Raw genomic sequence first — 23,625 nt, 5'->3', positions numbered from 1 at the left:
CCGACTTAGTTTGAAAGGTCGCTCACAGTACGGAAAATGTTTCATCTAAAACCAGCATAAAGACAGACAGACTACAGTTTGTAAAAAAAAGCTTCAAATTTTGGAGCCATGAAACTAACATGGAAGTTCTTTGCCATAATGACCGATTTTTTTGGGTGGGTGGGTAAATTCACATCCCCGAGAACATCGTCCACTTTATGAAGTACACACTGTAAAACAAAAACAAAAAAACGTCTCTAATTTGCGGTAAAATCTCGGCAGCTGTGGTTTCCCAGAAATTTATTGTATAAATACGTTAAAATTCTGTAAATATGATTGGAATTTTAACGTGATAAGAAAGATAAGGTTACAGAAGTTTGTTGCATTTATGCGGTAAAATTCTATTCATACTGTGAGTTTTACCGTATAAACACAATAAAACTCTGGAATTTTATCATTTAAATACGCTAAAATTCCAATTAAATGCACCGAATTTTAACGTATTTATACAATAAAATTCTGGCAAAAACAGCTGCTGAGATTTTACCATAAATTAGAGAGGGTTTTTTTTATTTGTTCTTCTTTACAGTGCAGGGACGACAGCATCCTATTGTGGGACCGTTGTGCAATCAGAGGGACTGGTGAACTTACCAGAATAATTGGCGTCATGGTGACAACAAAAAAAACCAACAATATATCTACAGAAACAAGCAAGTAAACTGTTGCGAGGAACTTCAGAAAAGACCTTTGACCCATGTCACAGTTTAAAGTAAGTATTTATATATGTATATTTTTAAAGAATCTCTCTCGTTAACATCCAGTCATGCACTCTGTCATGATCTAACGCAGGAAGATTTAGTGTGATTTAATGTTAGACTGCGAGATAAAACTACCTGTGCCTACATCTGTGTAAGTGTACTTCAGATGGGTACGGAAGCAAAAACTAAACCAAAAAAAGACAAATCAACACTTGTGACCCCATATGTTCAACAATAACTAAATGACATGTCAACCTCTGACCTCTGACAAATCCTCGCATTTTAAGTTTAACTCTAAATGTCTTCTTAAGGCGCCAGGACACAACCAGCAGGAAGAGCAGCAGCCCTTACCCAAACGGGAAACTGAAATTACTGAGTGGGTCATTTACTTTTGCTAAATGCACAAAAGGGAGTAAAAAAAAAAAGAAAAAAAAAAAAGCATAACATAAAGCAATGCATCTGAACATAAGATGTTCCAGACCAAAAAGCAGGTGAAGTGGGAATGCAGTTAGCCTGCTGATGCTAACTCTAACCTGGTTTGTTTGTCAAGAAAGTTAAAGTTAATTAACTAGCCCTCAAGAGAAAACCAACTGAATTATATGCACCGTCAAACCAACAGGATAACAGCAACAAAAAAAAAAAAACATATTAAATGGAAATCTGAAATACAAATAATGTGGAAAACAAAATTACACTTACACATTTTACTACTTCCCAGCTCTAAGCCTACATTCCTGTACGCTTTGCACCTTCTTCCCTCACAGAGCGGCCAGGGACGGACACAACCAATTTAACTCGATTAACAACAGATGTGTCCGTCTAATTCCGGCTCAGCGTGACTCGTCTGCAAGAACACCGATAGCCGCCTCCTCGTTTGAGATATCATTTTTCAACCGTACAATTTCTCCACTAGGGCCGAGGCGCGTCTCTGTGTGCGCAGCTTTTCCAGGACGCCGCCGCTGGCCCGCCGGCGAACGGCGGCGGCGTCCTGCAAACGCCGACGGGAGCAGAAGCTCCGTCAACAGAAAGCAGAGCGCGCTGGAAGAGCGAGCCCCTCCTGACTGAGGCCCGCTCAAATCGGCAGCACGTGAAGCTGTGGGTGAAAGGGAAAAAAAAAAAAGTCAAAAAGATTGGGTGTTGCTGGTTTAAGTTTGAAGCTGCGTGATGCGCGCAGCTTTGGGTTTGGCACCTTTAAAGACGCATGTCATTGGGTTCAGTGGGTTGGGGACTGGTACCAAATGTTTCAGATTCTTCATAAAATCAAGACAATATGATGGCATGCAGTATGCAGCTTTTTTCTCTCTCTCTGTGTGTGTGTAAATAAGACAAGCGCATTTCAATTTTCAGACTACATTATTGGTAGCTAAAGCGGTTCAACCGGTAGCGAGCCTTGCAAAAGTATTCATACCGCTTAACATCCACGAGCTGCCATTTCTTTTTATTGTACATTTGTGTCATACAACAACAATGTTGTGTCCTTGTAAAGTAGGACAGAACGTCATATATCGTATATTTTTAAAGGCTAGAAACTGAAAAGTGTGGCCTACATTTGTCCAAAATCATCTGAATAGTAAGACAAACTCCCACCTGCCTGTTTTGATCTCAAGCAGCATCCCCGACAAGTCAGGGGTTTAAATATGAGGAGAGATCTAACCCTTTATGTCCTAAATTTAAAATCTCCACATGGATATTTTCGTGTATTTTAACTGTACGCAGTTCTCTAAATGTCCTGTGAGGAAATATATTTAGCCATTTGTCTATAACAGCTGGAACTTTCAATATCTAGCAAGTTATTTTCGCAATTTACCGACACTCCCTGCTACGGCGGGGGTGAAATTACCGTAATAATCCGATATTGGCTGGACGTCTTTCCTTTCAGAAACCGTTGGGATGTTTCAGTGTAGCGGAGTTACGCTACTGCAAATTTGGCTGGATCGTCGCCGCTACATTTAGGACTTATAGGGTTAAAGCAGAGCTAGGTCATAAAGCAATTTTTCCCAAACTTTAAGCAACCCGCAGAGCTCCGTTCAATTAATCAGCTCAAAATGGAAACCCTGCGGCACAACCTCAAACCTACCGAGGCAAGAAAAATGTATTTGCACCGCACGTTTCAGCAGCGGGCAACTCAAAGTGCTTTACATGCTGCAAACATAAAACAAGTAACGTGTTTTATCAAATGATATCATCGCAATCATCAAAAATCGTAAAATACTGGGGTAAAGACCATAAAAAATTGATGTACACTCCAGTTATTATTTATTGTTCGGGATTAGTGAAGTATAAAAACTAACTGCTGCTTCTCCATGTTTGGATCCGGTTCTGAGTGCGCCCAGCAGACTCGAACCAGAAGATCTGAGCGGTCTGGAAAGTTGGTGTGACGACAACAGATATTTAATGTATTTTAGTGCCAAGCCATTCAGATTTATGAACCAGCAAAAGCATTAAAAAAAAAACATCTATTCAAGGAGCCAGTGCAAGGACTTCAGAACTGGGCCCATGTGTTCTGTCTTCCTGGTATCAGAGAGAATGTGAGCAGCGGCGGTGTTCTGGATCGGCTGCAGCTGGAGGATTTTTTTGGGGGGGGATGACGGGGGGCAGATCTCTAGATCTTGCTGTTAAGTTAGTCCTTTAATCCTGGAAATGTTCTCCAGGTGACAGAAGGCCGACTTTGTAACTGTCTATGTGTCTCTGAATGTTCAGGAGTGAATCATCTGCTCAGTGCTTGAATAGGTTCATAGACCCTTAGTGACATTGCAGTGAACGGCTGCGCATCATCTGCGTAGTTACGGTAACTAATCGCATTACGTGTTTTCTGAGCTAGCTGCAGCATGTAGGTAGTAAATAAGAGGTACCCCTAGATGGACCCTTGGGGTACCTCAGCTCTGATGAGACATTACCTGTTGACATGTACTTTGGGTAAGACTTGAACCAATTGAGTACTAAACCAGAAAGTCCAACTCAGCTGACCCAGACATGGCGGTCCACCTAAACGTGTAGCTTTCAAAATCCGTTTCAATTTAAATCCGATGTGTCGGGAGTAGCACACAGAGCTTCTTTTGCACCTTTTTACGTAAAAACAACATTATTCGGTGTTGGCTACCTAAGTGAGAGATCAAACAGGGGAATATTGAAATCTTTTTGCCCCGATTTATTACACTGCCACTCCTCCTTCACAAATCTAAATTGATCCCACTTCTGAAGAAGATCATAAGCTTCCTCAGGAAAGAAGCCAGGTGTCCCCAAAATGTTATTCCTCTGTAAAAATAAATGTCAGCGCTCCAAATGGTAAGCCCTATACATGCGTGAACACACACACACACACACTGTGCCCTTTTCCCTGCGGTGAAAGAACTCAGACTGACCTACTCGAAGCTCCTGACCGAAGACCGTCCTCTCTCCGAGCGCCGAACAGTTCCAGCGTCCATACCGGAACTGGTACTGGCACTCATTGATGCCCATTTGGGCGCCTTCGCCCACAACAATGATGGCGTCTGGGCGGCTCTGGCAGATGGCCCGCTGGCGAGGTGCCAGCCCCGGAATCTTGTTGCAGATGATGTTGGCACCCAGAGCCACAACCGAGGACAGGGCCCTGCCAGAGTAAGAGAAACACACACATGAAACAGACGCTCAAACAGAGACTGGTGCATAAACCTTGAAAACATGCTTACACCTCTAGTAAATATCTGTAAATAACATGGAAATAAGTTCACCTTTCGTCATAGATGTGTAATTTGACACATTAAATTTATTCTGCATCCCTTCTAGAAGTAAAGAGAGAGCGGGATTTTTGACCGTTTCTCAAGTTCTGCTTCTTTTCTCACCTTCTCCTCTCACTGGTTTTCTGTAGGATTTACGTTTGATAGACGTGCAAGAAGGTCGACCCACTTTTATGTTTATTTGACAATATGTATCAGACTAAAAGACCTCCTAAAAAACCCAATGGTAACTCATTTCCAGCTCTGTTTAAAATGTCTTCTTGTCTTTGCAGAGGCAGAATTAGGGATTTCCCTGCCACATAGAATCAATTTATAGCACAATCAAGTAACTATGTTACATTCGGCTGTTATTAAAAATGCGGAATACGTCAAATATGACTCCATAGAAAACTGACTTTGTCATTTAACACCTTAAAATTGGGTTACTGTCTCTTTAAAAACTCCTGCTCCTCCTCTTTCTGAAACTCCGCCTTCACCTCTGCCATCACAACATGGCTCCCCTTTAACAATGTTTTAACAGCAATGCAATGAGAAGTAGCTCCTATAATGAGAGCAGCAAATGCACAGTTCCTGCAGGTGTTTGCTAATTCCTGCTGGCTAGTCTGAAGGAGCGGAGTGGGTAAGTTGTAGGAGAAGGCTGATCTGTAATGCTGAAGCTTGGAAACTGCAGGTCCGAGCTGGAGCTTCGTTTCCTAGGCAGCACTAGGTCCATCCAGGCGTTCTGCCCAGCTGAGTGGTTGCCATGGGAGATCAAAGGATTTCTCAAACATACATTAAAGAATCAAGACAACACTCCAGATGTGCTTATGATGAGGGGATAACATAGTAACATGATGTAAAGCTAAAAAAACAAAAAAGGAGAAATGTACAAAACACTGGCCCTTTAAACAGTTCCAAATTCCACGCAGTTTGACAAGTTTCCAGCTTCTTTTGGGAGAAACACTGGCCCACAGCATCACACATTCTCCGTACTTAGCACACGAGATGCTTTCGTACCCCCCCACCCCACCCCACCCCACCCCCGGCCCTTTGTTTCACACAAAACCCACATAAAACTGCTAAGGCAGATGGAAACTTACAGAAAGTACCCAGAAAGAAAAAAGTATGATGCCTGTTTGACTACTGACAGCATTGAGTGCTGGCTCGGATGATGGGAGTCTGAGTAATGAGTTTGGGGTTTTATGCTAATTGTTTGGTACCATAGCACTGTGAAGGGCTTCCAGGCTCTTATGGAAACACATTGTACTCCATTGTGGTTTCTCTCGGTGTGGAAGCAGTGTCCCTCTTTCAAACAAATGTCGCACAAAGTAATACGTCTAAGGCTTTGCTTAATTACACGTTTGAGGCGGACTCCTGAGGTAACGTGCCACCCTCACTGTTCACAAGAGACTGTTTTATCTTCAGCCACATCCCATAATTAATTTGTAATGAGTACATAAAACAAAAACAAAACAAAGCAAAATAAAAACAAAAAAAGAACGTTTTCAACACAAATCGCCGTAATTCAAGGTTATTACGCGTTTGAGAAAATGACACACACCTCCTCCTCTTGTTCTACCCAGAGACAACACACATCCAGGGATTTGCTGCGAATACACAGAAAACACATTTAAATGGTGGGCTGGTTCTGCTGCTGAGGAAGCCAAAGGTGGATTGGTGCCAAAAACAAAGTGCCGACTCCCTCCAGGGCTCTGCTTGCTGCCATCAAGACCGTGTAGATACGTGCTTTTTTTTTCTTTTTTTTTAAACATGTCGAGGATGGGCAGCCAGAAATGAGCTTGGAGGAACACTGCTCCTTTTGAAATACGACGTTGACCTCGAAAAGGATTAACCGCAAGATGGGGCGAACGAACCCACGCGAGTTGTGTGTCAGCGAAAACGGGATGGCGGAGCGTGAGGAAGGAGAGGCGGAGGGGAGGGGGTTAGTGGAAGAATGGGTGAGGAGGAACAACCCTGAAGAATTATAGTCTCTTGGATTTAGATTGGAGTTTACAGAGCTTCTGGGAGAAGACCACAGGCTCAGAACTAATATATTTTTATTTGGTAAAAGTCACTCCCAGATAATCTCATCTGGACAAGTACCTTTGCTCCACCTCACAAAAAAAAACAGAATACTTTTACATTTTAGGCACGTACAAACTCCCACAAATTTTCAGACTATTGGAGTGCGGTCGGCTCGGTTCGATCGGGGACAAAACTGCAACGTTTGTTACGTTTTCAGTCAATGCGGTTCGCCGTCATATCGCCGTGGCAGACCTTTGAAAAACCTTTTCCCCTCCTCGCCTGTGGTGGCGCTGCACCAAGAACCACGGAAGGAAATGACACGAAACCCTCCGAAGACGACGTGAACCCAACTTCCTTTCGAAAATGTAAACAAAAATGGAGTGGCATCTGATTTTAGTGGCTCTTGGATTTCTTTCTTGAGGCTTATCCTCCGCTTGCACTAGATGCATTTAATTCCTTTTCGTTGTATTTACCCAGAATGCGCTGCGCTACAGTCCACTTCCTGGTTTTGGAGTGGCCTCCGGTCCGCTTGCCGTTCACATATGCATTCAAACCACACTAGAGTTCACTACAATCAAACCGACAGCAAGCTTTTTAGGCACAGCCGAGTTCACTGTTTTGGTTTGCGTCAGAGTTCGATTACTCATTCACACCTCCCCAAATGAACATCACTTTCTAGACAAATGAACTAACGTTTCATAAAAGTGGACCAAACAGATGAGACTAAGGTTGCGAACGCAATCTTAGTCTCACGGTGGATTTAAGCATTTACAGTAACTTGAAGAACTTTTTCACATGTACTTCCTTTGGGTTTTATGTGATAGATAAACACAAACTAGTGGATAATTGAAGTGGAAGGAAAAGGCTAATATATATATCCATCCATCCATCCATCCATTTTCTGTTCACCCTTTGTCCCTAATGGGGTCGGGAGGGGTGCCGGTGTCTATCTCCAGGTACGTTCTGGGCGAGAGGCGGGGTCACCCTGGACAGGTCGCCAGTCTGTCGCAAGGCAACACAGAGACAGACAGGACAAACAACCATGCACACACACACCTAGAGAGAATTTAGAGAGACCAATTAACCTGACAGTCATATATATATATATATATATATACAGTATATATATACTGTATATATGAAATGTATAGGAATCAGAAAAAATTGTGGCGCATCTTTACATTTGTACCCTCTTTCCTTTGATGCCTCTAAATAGAATCTAGTCCAACGAAATGCCAAGTCACACACTTAGTGAATAAAGTTCCCAATAGACAAATGTAATAAAAAATTAAGAAACTGCTTTGGTCGTCTAAGATCGAGATATAAGTTTCTGACCATGTTCAGAAGAAGACTCGCACTGCGCATGACCCTGAACGCACCATGAAACAACATTGGTGGCAGCATCATGCTGAACTCATGACCAGCAGGACCAAGGAAGCTGGTCAGAGTAGCGCTGGATTTCCTGACAGAGTGAATGGGCTGGAATAAAAATGCATGACACACTCTTTCTTCATATTTCTCCTTTTTTTTTTACTTAGCTTCAGAAAATCATGTGCTGCTTATTGTTCCCCCTACTTCCAAAAAAAAGAAAGAAAAAAAAACACATGAGAGTTTGATGTAGTAACATAAAAAACCTCAACATGAATACCTCTGCGAGGTATTTTTTTAAAAGTCATGTTTTTCTGTGACTCCTGGTATCTTTTCCAAACCTTTCTCTGCTTGTTGCAGCCAAATATTGCTGTAGGGAATAATTAATGCTGTTGCAGCAAAAAAAAAAAAAAAAAAAAAGTAAAAAACGACATGTTATATCAAGGAGAGAATAACAAGCCTTAAGGCGGAGGCCGGCCGGGAACAAGGCATTTGTCAGGTACACAGCAAACACTGCAGTCGGCTGCTGCTTTCAGGCCTTCTTTGCTCTCACCGCCGTAAAGCGATTTGAACTCCTCTGACCTTTTTTGACCCCCCCAGCTGTATACGTGGTTGTTCTTAGCAACGGTGATGTCCAGTCTGCACAAGCCAAATGGGGCGGACTCATTAAGTAGAAGCAATCTACAACTGGAGAACGGGGTTACTGGCAAAATGACGCTGACGTTGCCGACGCCGCTACACGCTCCAGATCCTTTCATTGCTTTTAGCGTTTCCGTTTCTTTGCCGGAAGCCCACGCGGACGTTTCACTGGCTCCTTCTCTCGAGCGGTTTCCCTTCGCTCGTCGCCCGGTACTTTCTCTGAAACACACAGAGCTCCAACACCGTCCCAAACCGCCGGAACACCAAGCAGGGAAATCTAGAGCTAAGCTTTTAAATCCCTGCATCGTCGCGGCGCAGAATGCGCTTCTGTTTGCTTTAGCCCTGTTCTCTCTCTGTTTGTGCCAGCAGCGGCTCGGCGGGGCCCGGGGTGGGGACTGTTTGTCCCCCCGCGAGACGGGGAAAACCGACGACCGAAAAGTGTCACGAAGTCGCGCCCGGGCAGTTCGGCAGCCGCTGAAATGATTGAGTACCGGCGAGGCATCAACCTTTCTGCAGCATTACCCAACGTCAGTGGTTAAAAAGAAGAAGGGGGGAAAAAAAAAAAAAAGCTTGAAGGTTTTATTACTAAGCAGGGTGGCCTGAAAAGAAACCATACCCTCATGGCATACAGCGTGCTTCCAGCCACCCACTCCATCACATGAAACACTATGAACCTGACTGAAACGCTGCTAAGCTCCGGAGGCATGCATCTTCCGCTGAGGAATGCACTTACCAAAACGCCGGAGCCGCGACCGAGTCAAGTGAATAAAAGCGGGGAATTGCTGTTGTGTTAGCGCCGAGAGCACGACGCTTCCTCTCTGGCTGCTCATTTTACAAACTGCGTGATTATATAACGGGCGCAGCGCTGCCCGCTTCAAAAATGTCAAACAGAACATAAACCTCGGAACAAACAGTGACGCGGCGCTGCCCCTTCCCGACCTGTTGCTGCGCAGTGCCGGGCACCTGAACGCTCCGCTGGTAGCGAATATGTCGCACCCTAAAGAGTGTGAAACACTCTAACAGTTGTAGCTCATCCTATGGACTTATTTACATTAATCTCACTTAATTTTCTTTTGGGTCAGTGATGACAACTTACTTTTTCTATTTTGAATGAACTTAAAAGTTACACATTTTTAACCTAAAGTAAATTTTTTACTTTAACTTTACTTGAAACAATGAAGTTCAGTACCGGGTTTGTATCCGACGGCTTATGTCATGACGCCAGCATCTCCAGGGACAGAACCTGCATGGACCGACCAGGGTGCAGTGGTAGCGCAGGGGTTTAGCACAACCAACATGAGAAGGCCTTAGTCACTGGTTCAATTCCCAGCCTGATGACCTTTGCTGCATGTTTTCCCCCCTCTTTCATTACCCGCTTTCCTGTCTCTCTCCTCTCAAATAAGGGCTGCCTGAACCCAAAACAGCTTTTTGGCTCATTAGTTTACTTCTTTATTTGACGTAAACCAAATCATTTGAGTAAGACTGTCAAGTAAATTTGTCAAGTTAAACAAACTTAACCCTTTATGTGACAAATTTAAAATCTCTGCCTGGACATATTTTTTTGCTTATTTTAAGTGCACACAGGTCTAGTTCTAGAAAATATATTTGCCCATGTATCCATAACAACTGGAGCTGTTATTTTCCCTCAGATTGATTTCACTCCCTGCTACGGTGGGGTCCTAAAAGGTCAACGGAGCATCCTGGATCTGTTTCAGAGCAGCCGAAGGAACAGAAACACTCTGAAACGTCTCATCATCCGCTTCGTTCCTGCTTGTTTCTCTGGGTTTCCTATACAACCGTTTACTGGCTATTCACGCTGCTCTAGATCCTGAACATATATGCCCATTCAGTTTAAAAATTAAATAAGAGGAAAAGGATTTTTTTTAAAAAACGTATTTAAATTGCACGTACAACATTGCAGGACCCAAATGCTGGTCGTAGCAGCAACGTTCCTCCAGAAAGCGGAGACTTTGCTATTGCCTTGCCTGCCACAGGCATTTTAAACGAAACTCTATGTCAAAATATATTTCGCGAAGACGCGGGCATGTTGCTTTCAACCCTTATTGAAACGGCTGGTCAATAGATTTGGGCATAAATTACGCCGAGAGAATTAAAACAGACACTGTTCTGGCTTTGATGTGCAAGCCATCCCTATTCATAGTAGTGGAAACCGCATCTATTTTGGACTCAGGTTTGGGGTCTCTGGGCAGCAAAAAGAGAGAAGAGCAGGGATGGAGTGGATGAGGAATTATTTTTGGAAAAAGCCAGCGTTCTGCTTCGGACAAAACGAGGAAGGAAAATATGCCTGCAGCGCAATCGGTGTGTCGAAAACCGCGACGTTTAACGGTCATGTCACCGCATCTAGGCGTTTCAGCAACATGCAGCCCTGGTGTCGGCGCTACGGCGAAGCGTGGCTGCGCACTGCAGCTGGCTGATACTGCAGCATCTGATTCTGCTGTTTCAAAAAAAAACAAAAAAAACAAGCAAACCAAAATAAAAAAAGCCCTTGTGGTTTTAGTTCAGTTCTTTTAATAGAGTCTGGATCGGATTTGATCACCTCTAGTTCAGCGTCTAGCGGATCAAGAGGGAACGAGATCATTTTAATGCTGAATTTAGATTCCTTAAAACACAATCTGGGATTTCTCAAGACAAAATATTTGTAAAAAAAAAAAAAAAAAGTTTTTAAATAAATGTACTTTGAGTGGGAACTATGAACACCTTTCTTCCTGACGAGCATAAAAACTACAGTAATACATGAGAACAGTATCTGATGGGCCAAGGGGGCGCTCGTCCTTTCATTCACCTCCACCGTCTGGAGACGCCTCTGCATCAATCACTTGTTGCCAGCAGGTCAAAAGGACGCAGGATCAAATACTAACACACACTCACACACACGCCAAGAACAAACCGAAGGTGATGTAACAACACACGAACAAACGTCACCGCGCACACATTCCATTTTCCCCTCAGAAAGAAAGTCAAATCTGAAAATCCGCATCCGAAATGTCTAGAACACCTCTGCCACTCAGTGGCCGAAATGAATCCGAAAACAAGCTTCTGGAAGAAAATAAGAAATAATAAAAAAAAGAGCATATGATCAAAATGATGTTGGCTGGAGCGTGCAAAAAACCGTTTGAGGCGGCGACCGATTAATCAACAGCGCGGCTCGTTACGCGCGGACATGACGCCGCGTTCAAGCGTAACTAATCAGCCCACGTGGATGGCTTTCCTGACGATGTGCACTGGGATTCGAATTCCCCAACTTCATTTTACAATTAAAAAAAACGACGAGTAGAAGAAGAAGAAGCATTGTGGTTGGCACTGAACAAACAGCTCGTTGCGCATTACGCGCTCTCCAAAAAACCCTTTAACTTTATCTAAACGTTCATGTATCTTCAGATGTATTTAGTAAGTGGGATTAAAAAAAAAAAAAAAAAAAAAAACAACTCAAATGCGGTGTGGATGTGGGTGTGGATGAGCCGCGGAGCAGGCAAGGCTCCGGAGCTAATTAAGGAGCGGTTGGGTTAATTGGCTCTCACTTACAGGTAGCTTCCGCTCGTCAGGATCAGGAAGATCTGCGGGTAGTAGACTGACAGCAGTACACTGCGCGACGAGATGATGATCATGATGACATTGAGCGAATGGCCACGCTCGGACAGGAGTGAGACGACGCCGATACAAGTAGGCAAAATAATAAAAAATATGTATATTCCCTCTTTTATGTCCGCTCGAGAGAGAGAGAGAGAGAGAGAGAGAGAGACACCAGAGATTCTCCTTGCGCGGCGCTCCCTACGCAGCTCCGAGCTCCCAGCAGGGCCGTGTGTGCGCCGAGGTTGGCTCTGACATCTCTCAGCAGCCGAGGCTCTTTGACGCGCGCTGCTGTGGGCTCTCCGAGCCGAGCCGGAGCGATGATGGTTTTAGGGATTCTGCATGGCAGAAAAGTGCCTCTTCTGCGCTCTCACGAGGATCGCGGCTGCCATTGGGCAGGAGGAGACACTGCTATCCGCCCACTTTGCCACGGCGGGACAATGGGGGTGACACTGATCCGATCCCCTCCACCCCACCCCACCCCGCCCCACCCCACGCTGGATGTGAAGGAGGTTTTCATTCATGATCAGCCTCCATAACCACCATCCCCGCCGCCGCCGCCTCCTCTGCCGCTGCTACCCTAAACCCATCCAGCCAGAAATAAACAAACGCTGACGAGAAGCTGCGTGAGCTTCAAATAAAAACAGCACGAGCGCACACGTCTCTCTCTCTGACGCGACCTCTCTCTGATTCAACAAGTTGTTGCCATGGTAAAATGATTTTTTTTTCTCTCTCTCTCTCTCTCTCAGGGATTTAAGATTACAAATAAAAATCTAGTCTCTTGCGCAGACTGACATGCGTAATAAATGATCAGGATGATTATAAGTTACATAATTTCCCACAAGAACAAGACGCATAATTAGATCAATTCCCACTGTATTACATTGTCGATATGATAAGCAAAAGAGACATTTGGTGGTTACCATGGTGTAACAATTTGAACATTTTTAGTTTATTTGATCTATTTAAGCTGTTTGGGATTTAATATAAACCTGGCAGCGTTCAATCAACCTTTTAATATACTTATTCCGTTTTAAGTAATTCAACAGCTGAAGTACTTAAATTCAAAGTGACTCAAATTTTATATATTTGTTTTGAAGTGAAGTACAAATAAATCAGCAGTTTATACGATATGACATTTCTCAGTCCCTCAGTTTTCCTTATTATAGATTCAAATCCTACAAATTCAGATCAAACAGAACTAAACATATAATATAGATAGAGTTTCAGCAGTTTTCCTTTAGAAAACACATTTTAATTGAACGCTGTACAAAGTTTGGGTTGCAGTTTGGCGCTTGTTTTCATTTTAATCTTAGTCAGCTGACTCTAAATTTTATTTTATTTTTTCTTTAATTGCTGTTTTGTCTTTAAAAGCGCAACGTTTCTGACTCTTCTTTTTGTCTCCTTCCCGGAGTCTACTTTTTTTTTTTTTTTTTTCCGCTGGTTGCAGACAGCGGGGAAGAAACCCTGAAACACGTGGCCTCCGTTTCTGCTCGAGTCGCACTGGCCGTTTTTCCAGCCTCGTCTGACCTTTGACCTCGATTAAAGTAAGACCTGATTGGACTTCTGCTGATTTCGGGGCTTTCATCTCTGTTTTATGTGTTGAGGAAAATGTCAGCCATTTACATCATGAGTTTTTATTATTTAGTAAAAAAAACAATTGGCTGTCAGAAACCATGGCTAAGATTAGCTTACTCTTCAAAACGAACACAGGTAAAAAATATTAGCTTGCATACAGAATGTAAGCTAGCATATTCGTACGGAGATATATTCATATTTAGGCTACAGAGTTTGTGTTTATTTTTATTGTTTGAAATTCTGTACCTTTTCGTTGTGCTATTTCTGCCTTGTGGTTCAGTATTTTGACTTTCTGGTCGTAGTTTGTTCTTTTTGTCGTCTGAGCGAATGCAGTATGTGCAAGAAATACTCTAACTTGAACAAAAATACCTTCTGAGTGTTTGTTTGTATTTACATGCACTTTGTTAAGCTGCAAAGGCAAACAGAGAGCCGAGCTCGAGTACAGAGTAGGTGAAGCAAGACTTTGTCAAAGTCGAGCGCTCATTAAGCGAGCGTGTGAGGTTTAAACACACGCATAGCAAATTGTTGTTGCTTCACATAGAAATATGCTCTTATGTCAGTCTCACTGCATGCTCAGGTTAGAAACGCTGGTTGCAGTTTTTGAGCAAAACTACAGGAAAGGTCGGGGTTATGTAGTGTGGGTTGCAACACCCACACCCGGGATCACAACTGGTACCAGAAGGCTGCCGGCTAAGGGGTGGAGTCGCTAGCTGTGTCACAAGAACAGCTACTTTACCATAAACCGAGCCGCCATTTGTAAAATCTTACAACAGCGGAGTCTGACAAAATGCCACAAACTGAGCAGAATGTTCAACAAAGCTTCCACTTTGTCCTCCGTTGTTGTGCTGCATGCGGATCCCGTCGAGCTAATTTTCGTACGCTGGGGCCGCCCAACATGGCAGCCCCACCCACCGGAGCTGTCACCCGTTTGTAACTGAGAGCAGAGTAGAGTTGAGCCCGGTCGAACCCTCTGCCAGGCGCTAGTGGAAAAGGGTCAAATGTGACAAGCTAGCTAATTCACCGCTTCTTCAAATAGGTTACATGGTTTTCCACCATTTTAAAAAGAAACAAAACTAAAAATTGTTTCAGACAAAAGCATAAGATGCTAGTGAAGTAGTAGCAAACTCTCTTTTCTGACAAGGTGGCAAGTCATGGCTGGATGTACAATTAGTATGCAGTGATTACCTTAGGGATTAGAAGCTCAGCTTGCTAGCAAGTTTCAGTTTAGCATTCAGGCTATTGCTAAGCTACCTAAAGCTGGATACAAACTGATACTATTTAGTTTAGCAAAGCAGCATGGGAAGCTTTGACAGCCACAGTTAAGCTGTTCATTGCCAAAAACTTCCTAGAGTTAGGAAGCTAGCAAAGCTAACGTTAGCATTAGCACTGCTGCTAAACTAGCTAAAGTAGGTTACAAAGTTTCCGATGGTTCTTTACTTGAATTGATACTGCGTTGGACATTACAATGAAAGGGAAGAATGGCTGACTGGACTGATTGTTATAATTTAACCATTAATGTGCATTACATTTACAAACTAATACACTTGAGTGAATCCATATGTATAATTCCCTCCAAATTCCCTTTTTACAGTGTAAAGTCTTAATACATGTCCTAAAAAAAAAAGACAAGGCATCAACAATCTGTCTGCCTGCTTCTTATTCCTTGAATTAGATTTTCATTTATCCTGAAGATGACAGCTATGATTTTACGACACAGTTTTGATCCGAAAAGGACTCCATCCATATTTCAGCTGATATATCTATACAAATAAGAGGAATCTACTGCATAACACTATGAGTGCCCAGTGGAATCAGAGCAAGGAAATAAAACACTGAAGATTATGTCAGTTTTTTTCTTTTCCTCTCTTTCTTTCTTTCCTTCTTTCTCTGGTTCTTTCCCCCCCCAGCATTGTGACTCTCACTCAACACCTGCGCTGGAAGCAAAGAGGGTACAATGAAAGATTTTCAGCCGGAGTGAAAGGATGGACGGAGTGAGCCAAGAGCTTCGGATTATGAAACACGGAGACGGGTTACTTTTACCTCATAGTGGAGCTATTGTCATGCGATAGCCAGAGAAAGTTGGGAAGGGGCAGCCAGATGGTGAGCAGCGATAAAGTCAGGGTGGCACAGCAAAGCTTAACACCGCAGCGGAAATGCTATGCTGGTGTTGTGCACGGGGTTTTTGTTTAACTAGCCCGAAGCTCATGCTAGCGTCTCTTGGATCCGTATGTTCACTGTGAACATAACCTGCTTGGCCGAAGGGAAAACCGTAAAAGCACTTGATTTCAGTTTACCAGCAGCGAGTGACTAACTTAAAAGTGGCTTGTTATGAATGTTAAAATGCTGCACGAGTATTAGCAAATAAATAATAGATTCCAGTCACGGTATCCTCTCCGTCATTAAGCCGTTTTACTGCACAGCAGAACAACAAACAGCATACGAGACCGTCTTGGGGTTTAACAACTGCCCGCCCGTTTCTCCTCTACTGGTGCCACTGTTCATTAAGTTCTCTGGGCTTCACCAGATACTTTATGTCTCTGGTTTTTGTAAATGTGCAATCTGTTCTTTTCTTTTTAAACAATACGACACACGGCTTGCTGCTGTCAAAAACGAGAGGATTCACGTTCATTGCAGGAAGCGTAAAATCTATACACTTTTGGGATGAATTGCAACAGATGGCATACTTAAATTTATTTCTTATGACGTCATTTTTGATGTATTTTATCTGGTGCATCGCGACCTTCGGGAATCGCTTAAAATCACACACAGAACACGAATTAGGTTTCACGGATCGGGCCCGAGGTTAAAGGGAACCTTGAGAAAAATCCGCTTCGACATTAACTTAAATTCACACAGCGCATGTAAACGCACCGTCCATTCACCCGTTACCTACACCCGCTAATCCCAATCTGTGGGACCTTCTGCCTGCGAGGTAGCAGCGCCGACCTCGGCGCTATTTTGCCCCCATAAAATTGTTGTGTGTAAAAATCAATGTGTGCTTCCTCCTAGTCGATTTATTTATGAGATAAAGTGACATGATTGATGGGGTTGTCGAGCAAAACGCCTCCTGATACGTCGTCGACTTAATCAAAAGTTGATGAACGAGTTAACCGTGAAACAAGCTGGTTACTTTTGCGACAACATGCAAAAACCGACTGAGCTTGAACCGTACAGAGGGGAGCATTTTATGCTTAAGAAACATTTTTTAAAAAGTCTAAGTTGACAACAGACTGTTATGCTCAAGTTTGAGGTATATAGCCTAACATGAGAAGAATAGTAAGACCTGTAAATCTCAACATGCGTTAGGAAGGATTTAGGGACATCCACATGAGAAACGGAGAAGTCATGATCTCTTGACCCTGGGCACCGACGGCATCGCAACCGCCTGAGCTACACAGCCGCAAAGATAAACTAGAATATTACTCCAGGATCCTTTGACTGAGTGATTTCATTTTAAAGGCTCTGGGGTGTTGAAAATGATACATTATATTACAGTTACTTCGTTTTAACATAACTCTCTCATAATTTCACAAAAACAAAACAAAACAAAAAAACTGTTTCCACTTTGATATTATTCCCACAACAAGAAGAAGTTACATTTCCATTTGTTCGTCTCTGGATGATTTATGCTGCATGTGCTCCTTGGGAGTTTTTTTTTTAACACGTTATAGGGATATTTCAGTTAAGTTGTAAACAAAATGAATGTAGCCTTCATTTAGAAACGCACACACACAAAAAAAATGCAATTCCTACATCAAATCCACGTACACAATTCAAGCTGATTAATTTATCAATCAGGTCTACCCGAAGATTTAAGTTGTCTTTTGCTCTGTGAACTGCAGTGGTGCCCCCCCCTGCAGGCCCCCAATAAAACTGTGCCGTGGCCCTCATATGTCCTTGGACCGGCTTTGGCAAAACAATACATTTACAAAACAGGCACAAAATATTAGCAGTTTTCACAGGGCATGAAGACGTTGGATGATGTGTCAGGGTGTCGTGTGTTTTTTTTTTTTGTATGAAGCTGAGCTATTGCAAAACAGGTAAAGACGTAAAAAAAAAAATAAAAAAAAAATCTCAGTTTAGGCGATGGAATGTGGAAATGCAACTCAGTCTGCCGCTATTAATGAAGGTATGCAGGATCGGGAGCTGAGACACTGGCTGAAATGATCTTGTGCAACAACCAAAAAAAAAAAAAAAAAAAAAAAAAAAAGAGCAAAGAGCCTCCTGACATGAAGCAAATAAAGCCTCTCGGTGTCCATTGCAACAAGCGAGTGGGCGCTACTTTTACTCACAAGATTTTTTATTTTTATTTTTCTAAAAGTCAATGCATCTAATTTTGATATTAAAACGTTTTTTTTTTTTTCAGTGTGAGGTCAGAGGGCACTTTAATGCACACGTCAAGTGCGCATATATATATATATATATATATATATATATATATATATATATATATATATATATATATATACATATATAATTTTTTCTGTCAATTTTACAGCTCGCGCGTGCAAGGGAAGTATTAAGAGAGAGGAGGGAAAGAAGAAGAAGAAAAAACTCACCCTAGTCTGAGGTATATGATGCCAAAACACAGGAACACGTAGAGACTCCACTTTCGGAGGGGTTTGTGCATGATCGGTAGCACTTTATCCAGAGGCCATGCACTGTTAACACAAAGTGGCGTTCACGTCTGCATCGTTCCTAACCCCCCCAGAGGCACGTATACCGCCTGGTTCCCGTCATGTCAAGCTGAAGCTCCTTGGGGATCCTCGACGGCGACAAACCCATCGTCCAGAACAGGTGAGATGCTGAGAGGAGTCCGAGACGAAAGCTGGAAACGTGACCGCAATTGAGAGAAGAAAAAAAAAAAAAAAAGGTGACTGAGTTCTTGGGAGGAAGTGGCTCCTATTCGTCCTCACTTTTAAAAAAAAAAAAACAACAACAAACAAAAACGCTAAAATTCTAATTAACTTGTTTCTCTCTCTTTCTCTCTCTCTCTCTCCCTCCTCCCGCCACAACCCTCGGTGCGTCTTTAAAAGGTAAAAGTAGTAGAAGAAGAAAACAAGGACGGAGGGGGGGGGTCACTGCTGTCTTCACAAGATTGAAATCCAAACTCTGTGAATCTGACTTGGAAGTATTTCCCCGCAACCTCAAACTCTCAGCATGTTACAACCGTCCAACAGCCACAGGTACGTCTAGTGCAGGTAACAAAAGGGCAGTGCGCCTCCTCCTCCTCCTCCTCCTCCTCCTCCTCCTCCTCCTCCTTCTCCTCCTCTTCCTCCCACTCCTCCCCTACCTGCACGAGATATGCAGTGAATGGGACGGGCTCCCAGGCCGAGCTCAACACGTGTAGTTGTTGTACAGAAAACTAACGAGGAACGAAACGGAATGGCCTTTTTATAAGCCTTAACTGGGCGCTTGCAACATCACGACTTTGCCCCGGCAGTGTGGGCTCGTGGGCTCCCCCCCCCCCGGATGGGCCACACCACAACAGTAAGCCCAGTAAAAAAAAAAAAAAAAAAAAAAATGGCTTTCCAGCTGCTTGCATTACAAGAAAATGTAGCACTGCATGACTAATAATGAGTAATTATGATGAACTGGCTTTTCTGATAAATATGTCGCATTGGTGCCCTTTTCTGTCAGACCCACCGGGGGCCGAGGGCTGACAGCATAGAGAAAACAGATGGTTGCTTATTATTGAGTTGTGAATTTTGTCCAGATGTATGAATAAATTCCTTGGGGGCGTCATCACACAACTCCCTCTGGTGGCAGTGAGACAATGATCTGAGTCTCAACATCACGACACATCCAGCTTTTTCACATTCTTAATTTAAATACGACAATTGCATTTTATTTTTTTTCCCTCATTGTCCCACTTGACACATGCTAAGCCTTATATTGCTGGAAGGCTTTTTTTTTTTTTTTTTTTTTTTTTTTTTTTTGACTGCATCAAAACCAGCCAATGACGTTGGAGGTGGCAGCTTGCGTACGGCTCAGTTCGGCTTCACTGAAAGTACAACTTATTGTAAAAGTATTGAGACTCAATCGAGCTTTTTCCACATGTTGCTACGAACGTCACCGTCTGTTATTCTGATTTTATGTGACGGACACAAAAAAATGAAGTGGGTACGTAATTGTGAAGAGGAGAAAAAATGAGACATTTAAAAAAAAAAAAAAAAATTGTATTAACCACCCTTTAATCCATTGCCGCTAAATAAAATTATGTGCAACTATAATTCCTTCAGTTTAGCCAGGAAGGTGATATATTTGTCTAGTGCATCAAAGTTTTATTTTAAACGCAGAAAGGTCTTTTTCCTCTTTCATGTGCTGACATCCTTAAAAAACTGGGGGATGGTGAAAATCGAAACTATCAGGTAAGGCCTCGAAGAAAAGCCACAATTTGTATCAGTACTGGTTTTGCCACTGGCCTGATCAGTGCATCTCTGGTTACATTGCAAAATATATATTTAAAACATCCCCTAGTGGTCTTGTCACGTTTGCAGTTTGCCACAATCCATGTAGAGGTCCCCAACTCTGGTCCTCGGGGTCCAGTGGCTTGAACATGTTTTAGGTATTTCCCATCTGCCACACACATAACTAAAACGAACGGGTGATAATTGAGGAAGTTGACGATGTATTGCAATCACTTGACTCATTTGTGCCGGAGCAGAGGCGCATCTACAACCTGTTGGGCCAGGATTGGGGACCCCCCGATGTCGGGGACACAGCAAAAACGTGGGAGAAGCTGTTGCTAACTAACTCCACACGCCGTCTGAAATACGTCGAGCCCCTTCAGAGGGATTCGAATGTTGGTGATGCTTTCAAAGTCCCCGACATTAAATAGGTCTTCACAGACACACTCCGTCCAGTCGGACTGGGCTCAGACACTCTTTCCGAGGAAGAACGGCGGAAATCCTTCCACCTCTCGGCGGGATCGACGCATACAGTAAGTGAAGCGGGGTTAGCTTTTTGGACGCAGCAAAAGTCCGACTTTAACTTTTGCATTCTTTTCATTTTCATAGTCCAAACTTGACTCCATAAAGTAACGCATGACATGACTCACCCTTTCCGACCATTAAAACAGAAAAAAAGAGAAAGAAAGACATGAACATTTGCTAACGTGTTGTAATAATGACAGCATAAACTAAAATTACAGACATGAGTTTCCTGAGTGCACAGACTGTGAGGCTGTTGTTCAGCATGAGAAACAGACAAAACCGCAGAGACCTTTTGTTTCAAGACATCCCCGCTTTTATTGTCTTGAGGCCTTGTTTTGTTCAAAACATGCCCATCAAAATTCCAGATGGATTTTCGAAATAATCAAAGTCAACTCCAGGGAACCAGGGTGACATAAAAAAAAAAAAAAAAAGACATCCATTTGATGTCTACCCTGTAAAAAGATGGTGTTGTTTGTCCTCGAACATTCCTAAATCACAGGCCTGGGTGGAGATGGTCCCTTTTAATTTAATTAAAATGTTCAAAGGCCCAGCTCCGCTTTTATGGTGGCTGGATGAAGACCGGGGTCAGTGTGCGTCAGCGTTATTTGTCACCCCGCCGCCGTCACTGCAGACATGTCACACGCATCGACGCTATGCTCGTCGACGGCGTTCCCAGTGCACTGGTTGTACACAGTCCCCGGGGGCCCTTCCTGGCATTTTTTTTTTTTTTAGCACTCGCTGCTGCGACTGAAGGCCCCACAAATCAAGCCGGAGACACAGGCACTGTTCGTACTCGCAGACTCTCTCACACGCCGTAGCACTTGGGTGGTATCTGGAGGATCCTATGACACACTGTTTATTCAACTTCAAAAAGCTGAGGCAGGGGATGAGAGCACTCGGGTTAGCGAGGACATCAATCTGAGGACGCCACATCAGCGCGCGCGCGCTTCACGCTGCACATACAGGCCGTTGCATGTGAAATATTTCCACTTAGAGGCTTCTGAAAGGAAATCATTGTCCTCCTCTGACTTTTTAAGTGTCCGCCAAGCTTCTTTTTTTTTCTTTCCCCCTTTCTTATTCCTTAAGATTGTACTGCATTGTTATTAATCTGCTCCGAACGCATTTCCTGCAGTCGTTAAAGATTCAGAGGCTCGGAAGACGAGAGAGGAAGATCACATTTTTGGCTAGACGGGCACGCTACGTCGCTTCTGTCTTTTTGAATATTATTAAGTACTATTGACCGACAACTAAATAAGAAAACCCGCCGGTCGCCCATGTGTTTGCATGGGAGCTGGTTCAACTGGAAACAGTGAGAGGGCTGAAATGCAGAGCGTGCCAAACCACGGAGTGGCGTCTGGGGCTGGGTCCACCGCATCTACTCTGGGCCCCAGGCAGGAGGGGGAAAATAGCTGTACTTTGCTTGCAAAGTCCCCCTTTCCATCTCCATCAGACATCTCAGTAGAACTCTTAGCTCTTCTTGAGTCTAACACTTCCTCAAGCTTTTTTTTTCTCTCTGAATATTGTGAGCTTTGTAACTTCCAAACTGTGGAGTACTTTGTAAGAAAGTGACCAGGATGTCAAAGGTTAAACCAACCAACGGCAGTCTTCCTATTCTTAACTGTGGCTTTGACCTTCAGGCCTGGCCCGTTCCACCGCAGCTGAGATACGGACACCCAGTGTTGTGTGATTGAATCCTGACTCACTCACTGGAGTAGCAGGTTTTTCGACGCTTTTACTCCAGTGGTTATGAAACGAGTACCACCTCAGTAAATACCACATTTTTAAAAGTACCGCGATCTTGACAGACTTTTTAAAACAAAAGTGCAACTAAACTGGGGCTTTCTTTAAGGCCTTATTACGTCTTTGACCACATGGGCAAACAAGAATTTCTCTTCATCCTATTTTTGCCTTCCACTCCGAGATGTACGGTTTTCACTACGACCTCGTACGGTGTGGCAGTGTGCTCGTTTGTACGATCTGTACTCAGAGAAGAAGAAGATACCTGAAACAAAGGACTAAATTGATTTTGCATAGAGAGATAAATTATCCATAATGAGAAACAGCAAATCTTCCCAGAGTCTATTTCTATTTAAAACATTGTTGTTGTTTTGCTTCTGATGAGACTCGTTCTTTTTTTCAGCTGTTGATGGTTTGGCGCCATCATTTGACCACAACCTTTATTGTCACCGTTGGCAGTAAAAGAAGAAAAAAAAAAAAAAAAAAGGAGGTTGTAAAGATAAAGAAATTTACGTCGCAGAGGGTTTGCTGTAGAGCAATACCAGACTGGGCGACAACAATTTAGCCTTTGTTGTCATCAGTCATAAAAGCAAAAGAGAACAAAACAAAAACATGAATTTTGTCATTTTTATCCCTCCATAAAACTGTAGATTGGCATTGCATAATATAATATTATGTTATGTTTAATTTTCCACTGAAGTCAGTACCTCAAAGTTTGATGCTGGAACATTTTTTACAAAAAAGATCACTAGAAGTTGTAAATCCAACTGGGAGCTGAAGGTTTCTCACCAACCTTGACCTGAAAATCCAACATGGCCAACTTGGACATCGTCACCTTCCTAAAATAATGCCCTAAGTCATTTTTTTGGCAGGAGGTTTGTTTGTTTTCTTGTGCAGTTTTGCCAATTTACTTCTCAAAAAATCTTGTACACACATAGTACTAAGCAACATTATGTTTTAAAGTACAAAACAATGGGAAACACATTGTTAGTAGCTGCATTGTCATCAATTAGCAGCCCTTTGGTTTTGTTTCACAACAAAAGTCAGGTTTTAAAATGGGTTATCTACAGCGCCCAACACAACAAACAGAGCTTGTTCAAAGCCTGAACTTGTGCTCACAGAGGGATTAGTGTTTTCTTCCCCAAGTTAAATCCTTCAAATAGTAATTTGCAATATTTTTTGTTTACATAAAGTCCCCTTTTTACCAAGCCTATGAGCCAAACTGTCGTGTTTTCCTGATCGGGCCAAAACTCTGAGACAGAACAGGAAGGCTGGATAAATTTACCTAAATCTGACAGTATGGGACACTGTGCCAGAGCTGTA

General features: G+C 43.0%; 1 protein-coding gene across 3 annotated transcripts in view; it reads right to left on the bottom strand.

Moving 5' to 3' along the window:
• Window positions 1-23,625, bottom strand: part of wnt7bb (wingless-type MMTV integration site family, member 7Bb) — a 77,329-nt gene that overhangs the window by 33,532 nt on the left and 20,172 nt on the right. The window contains exons 1-3 of one of the 3 annotated variants that reach the window (XM_032590533.1): window positions 18,924-19,008; window positions 18,190-18,458; window positions 4,100-4,326 (exon numbers count right to left, since the gene is read on the bottom strand). In XM_032590533.1, the coding sequence (XP_032446424.1) occupies window positions 4,100-4,326; window positions 18,190-18,260 (298 nt within the window). In that variant the 5' untranslated portion in view covers window positions 18,261-18,458; window positions 18,924-19,008. Of the gene's footprint in view, window positions 1-4,099; window positions 4,327-12,007; window positions 12,589-18,189; window positions 18,459-18,923; window positions 19,009-23,625 lie in introns of those variants that run through there. The other 2 variants (XM_032590534.1, XM_032590529.1) reach the window with 2 other exon arrangements.

This window comes from Xiphophorus hellerii, chromosome 2, assembly GCF_003331165.1.
Source record: "Xiphophorus hellerii strain 12219 chromosome 2, Xiphophorus_hellerii-4.1, whole genome shotgun sequence".
In the NCBI taxonomy this organism is placed as follows: Eukaryota; Metazoa; Chordata; class Actinopteri; order Cyprinodontiformes; family Poeciliidae; genus Xiphophorus; species Xiphophorus hellerii.
The sequence above is the reverse complement of the archived record's forward strand: the minus strand, read 5'-3'. Positions and strand labels throughout refer to the sequence as shown.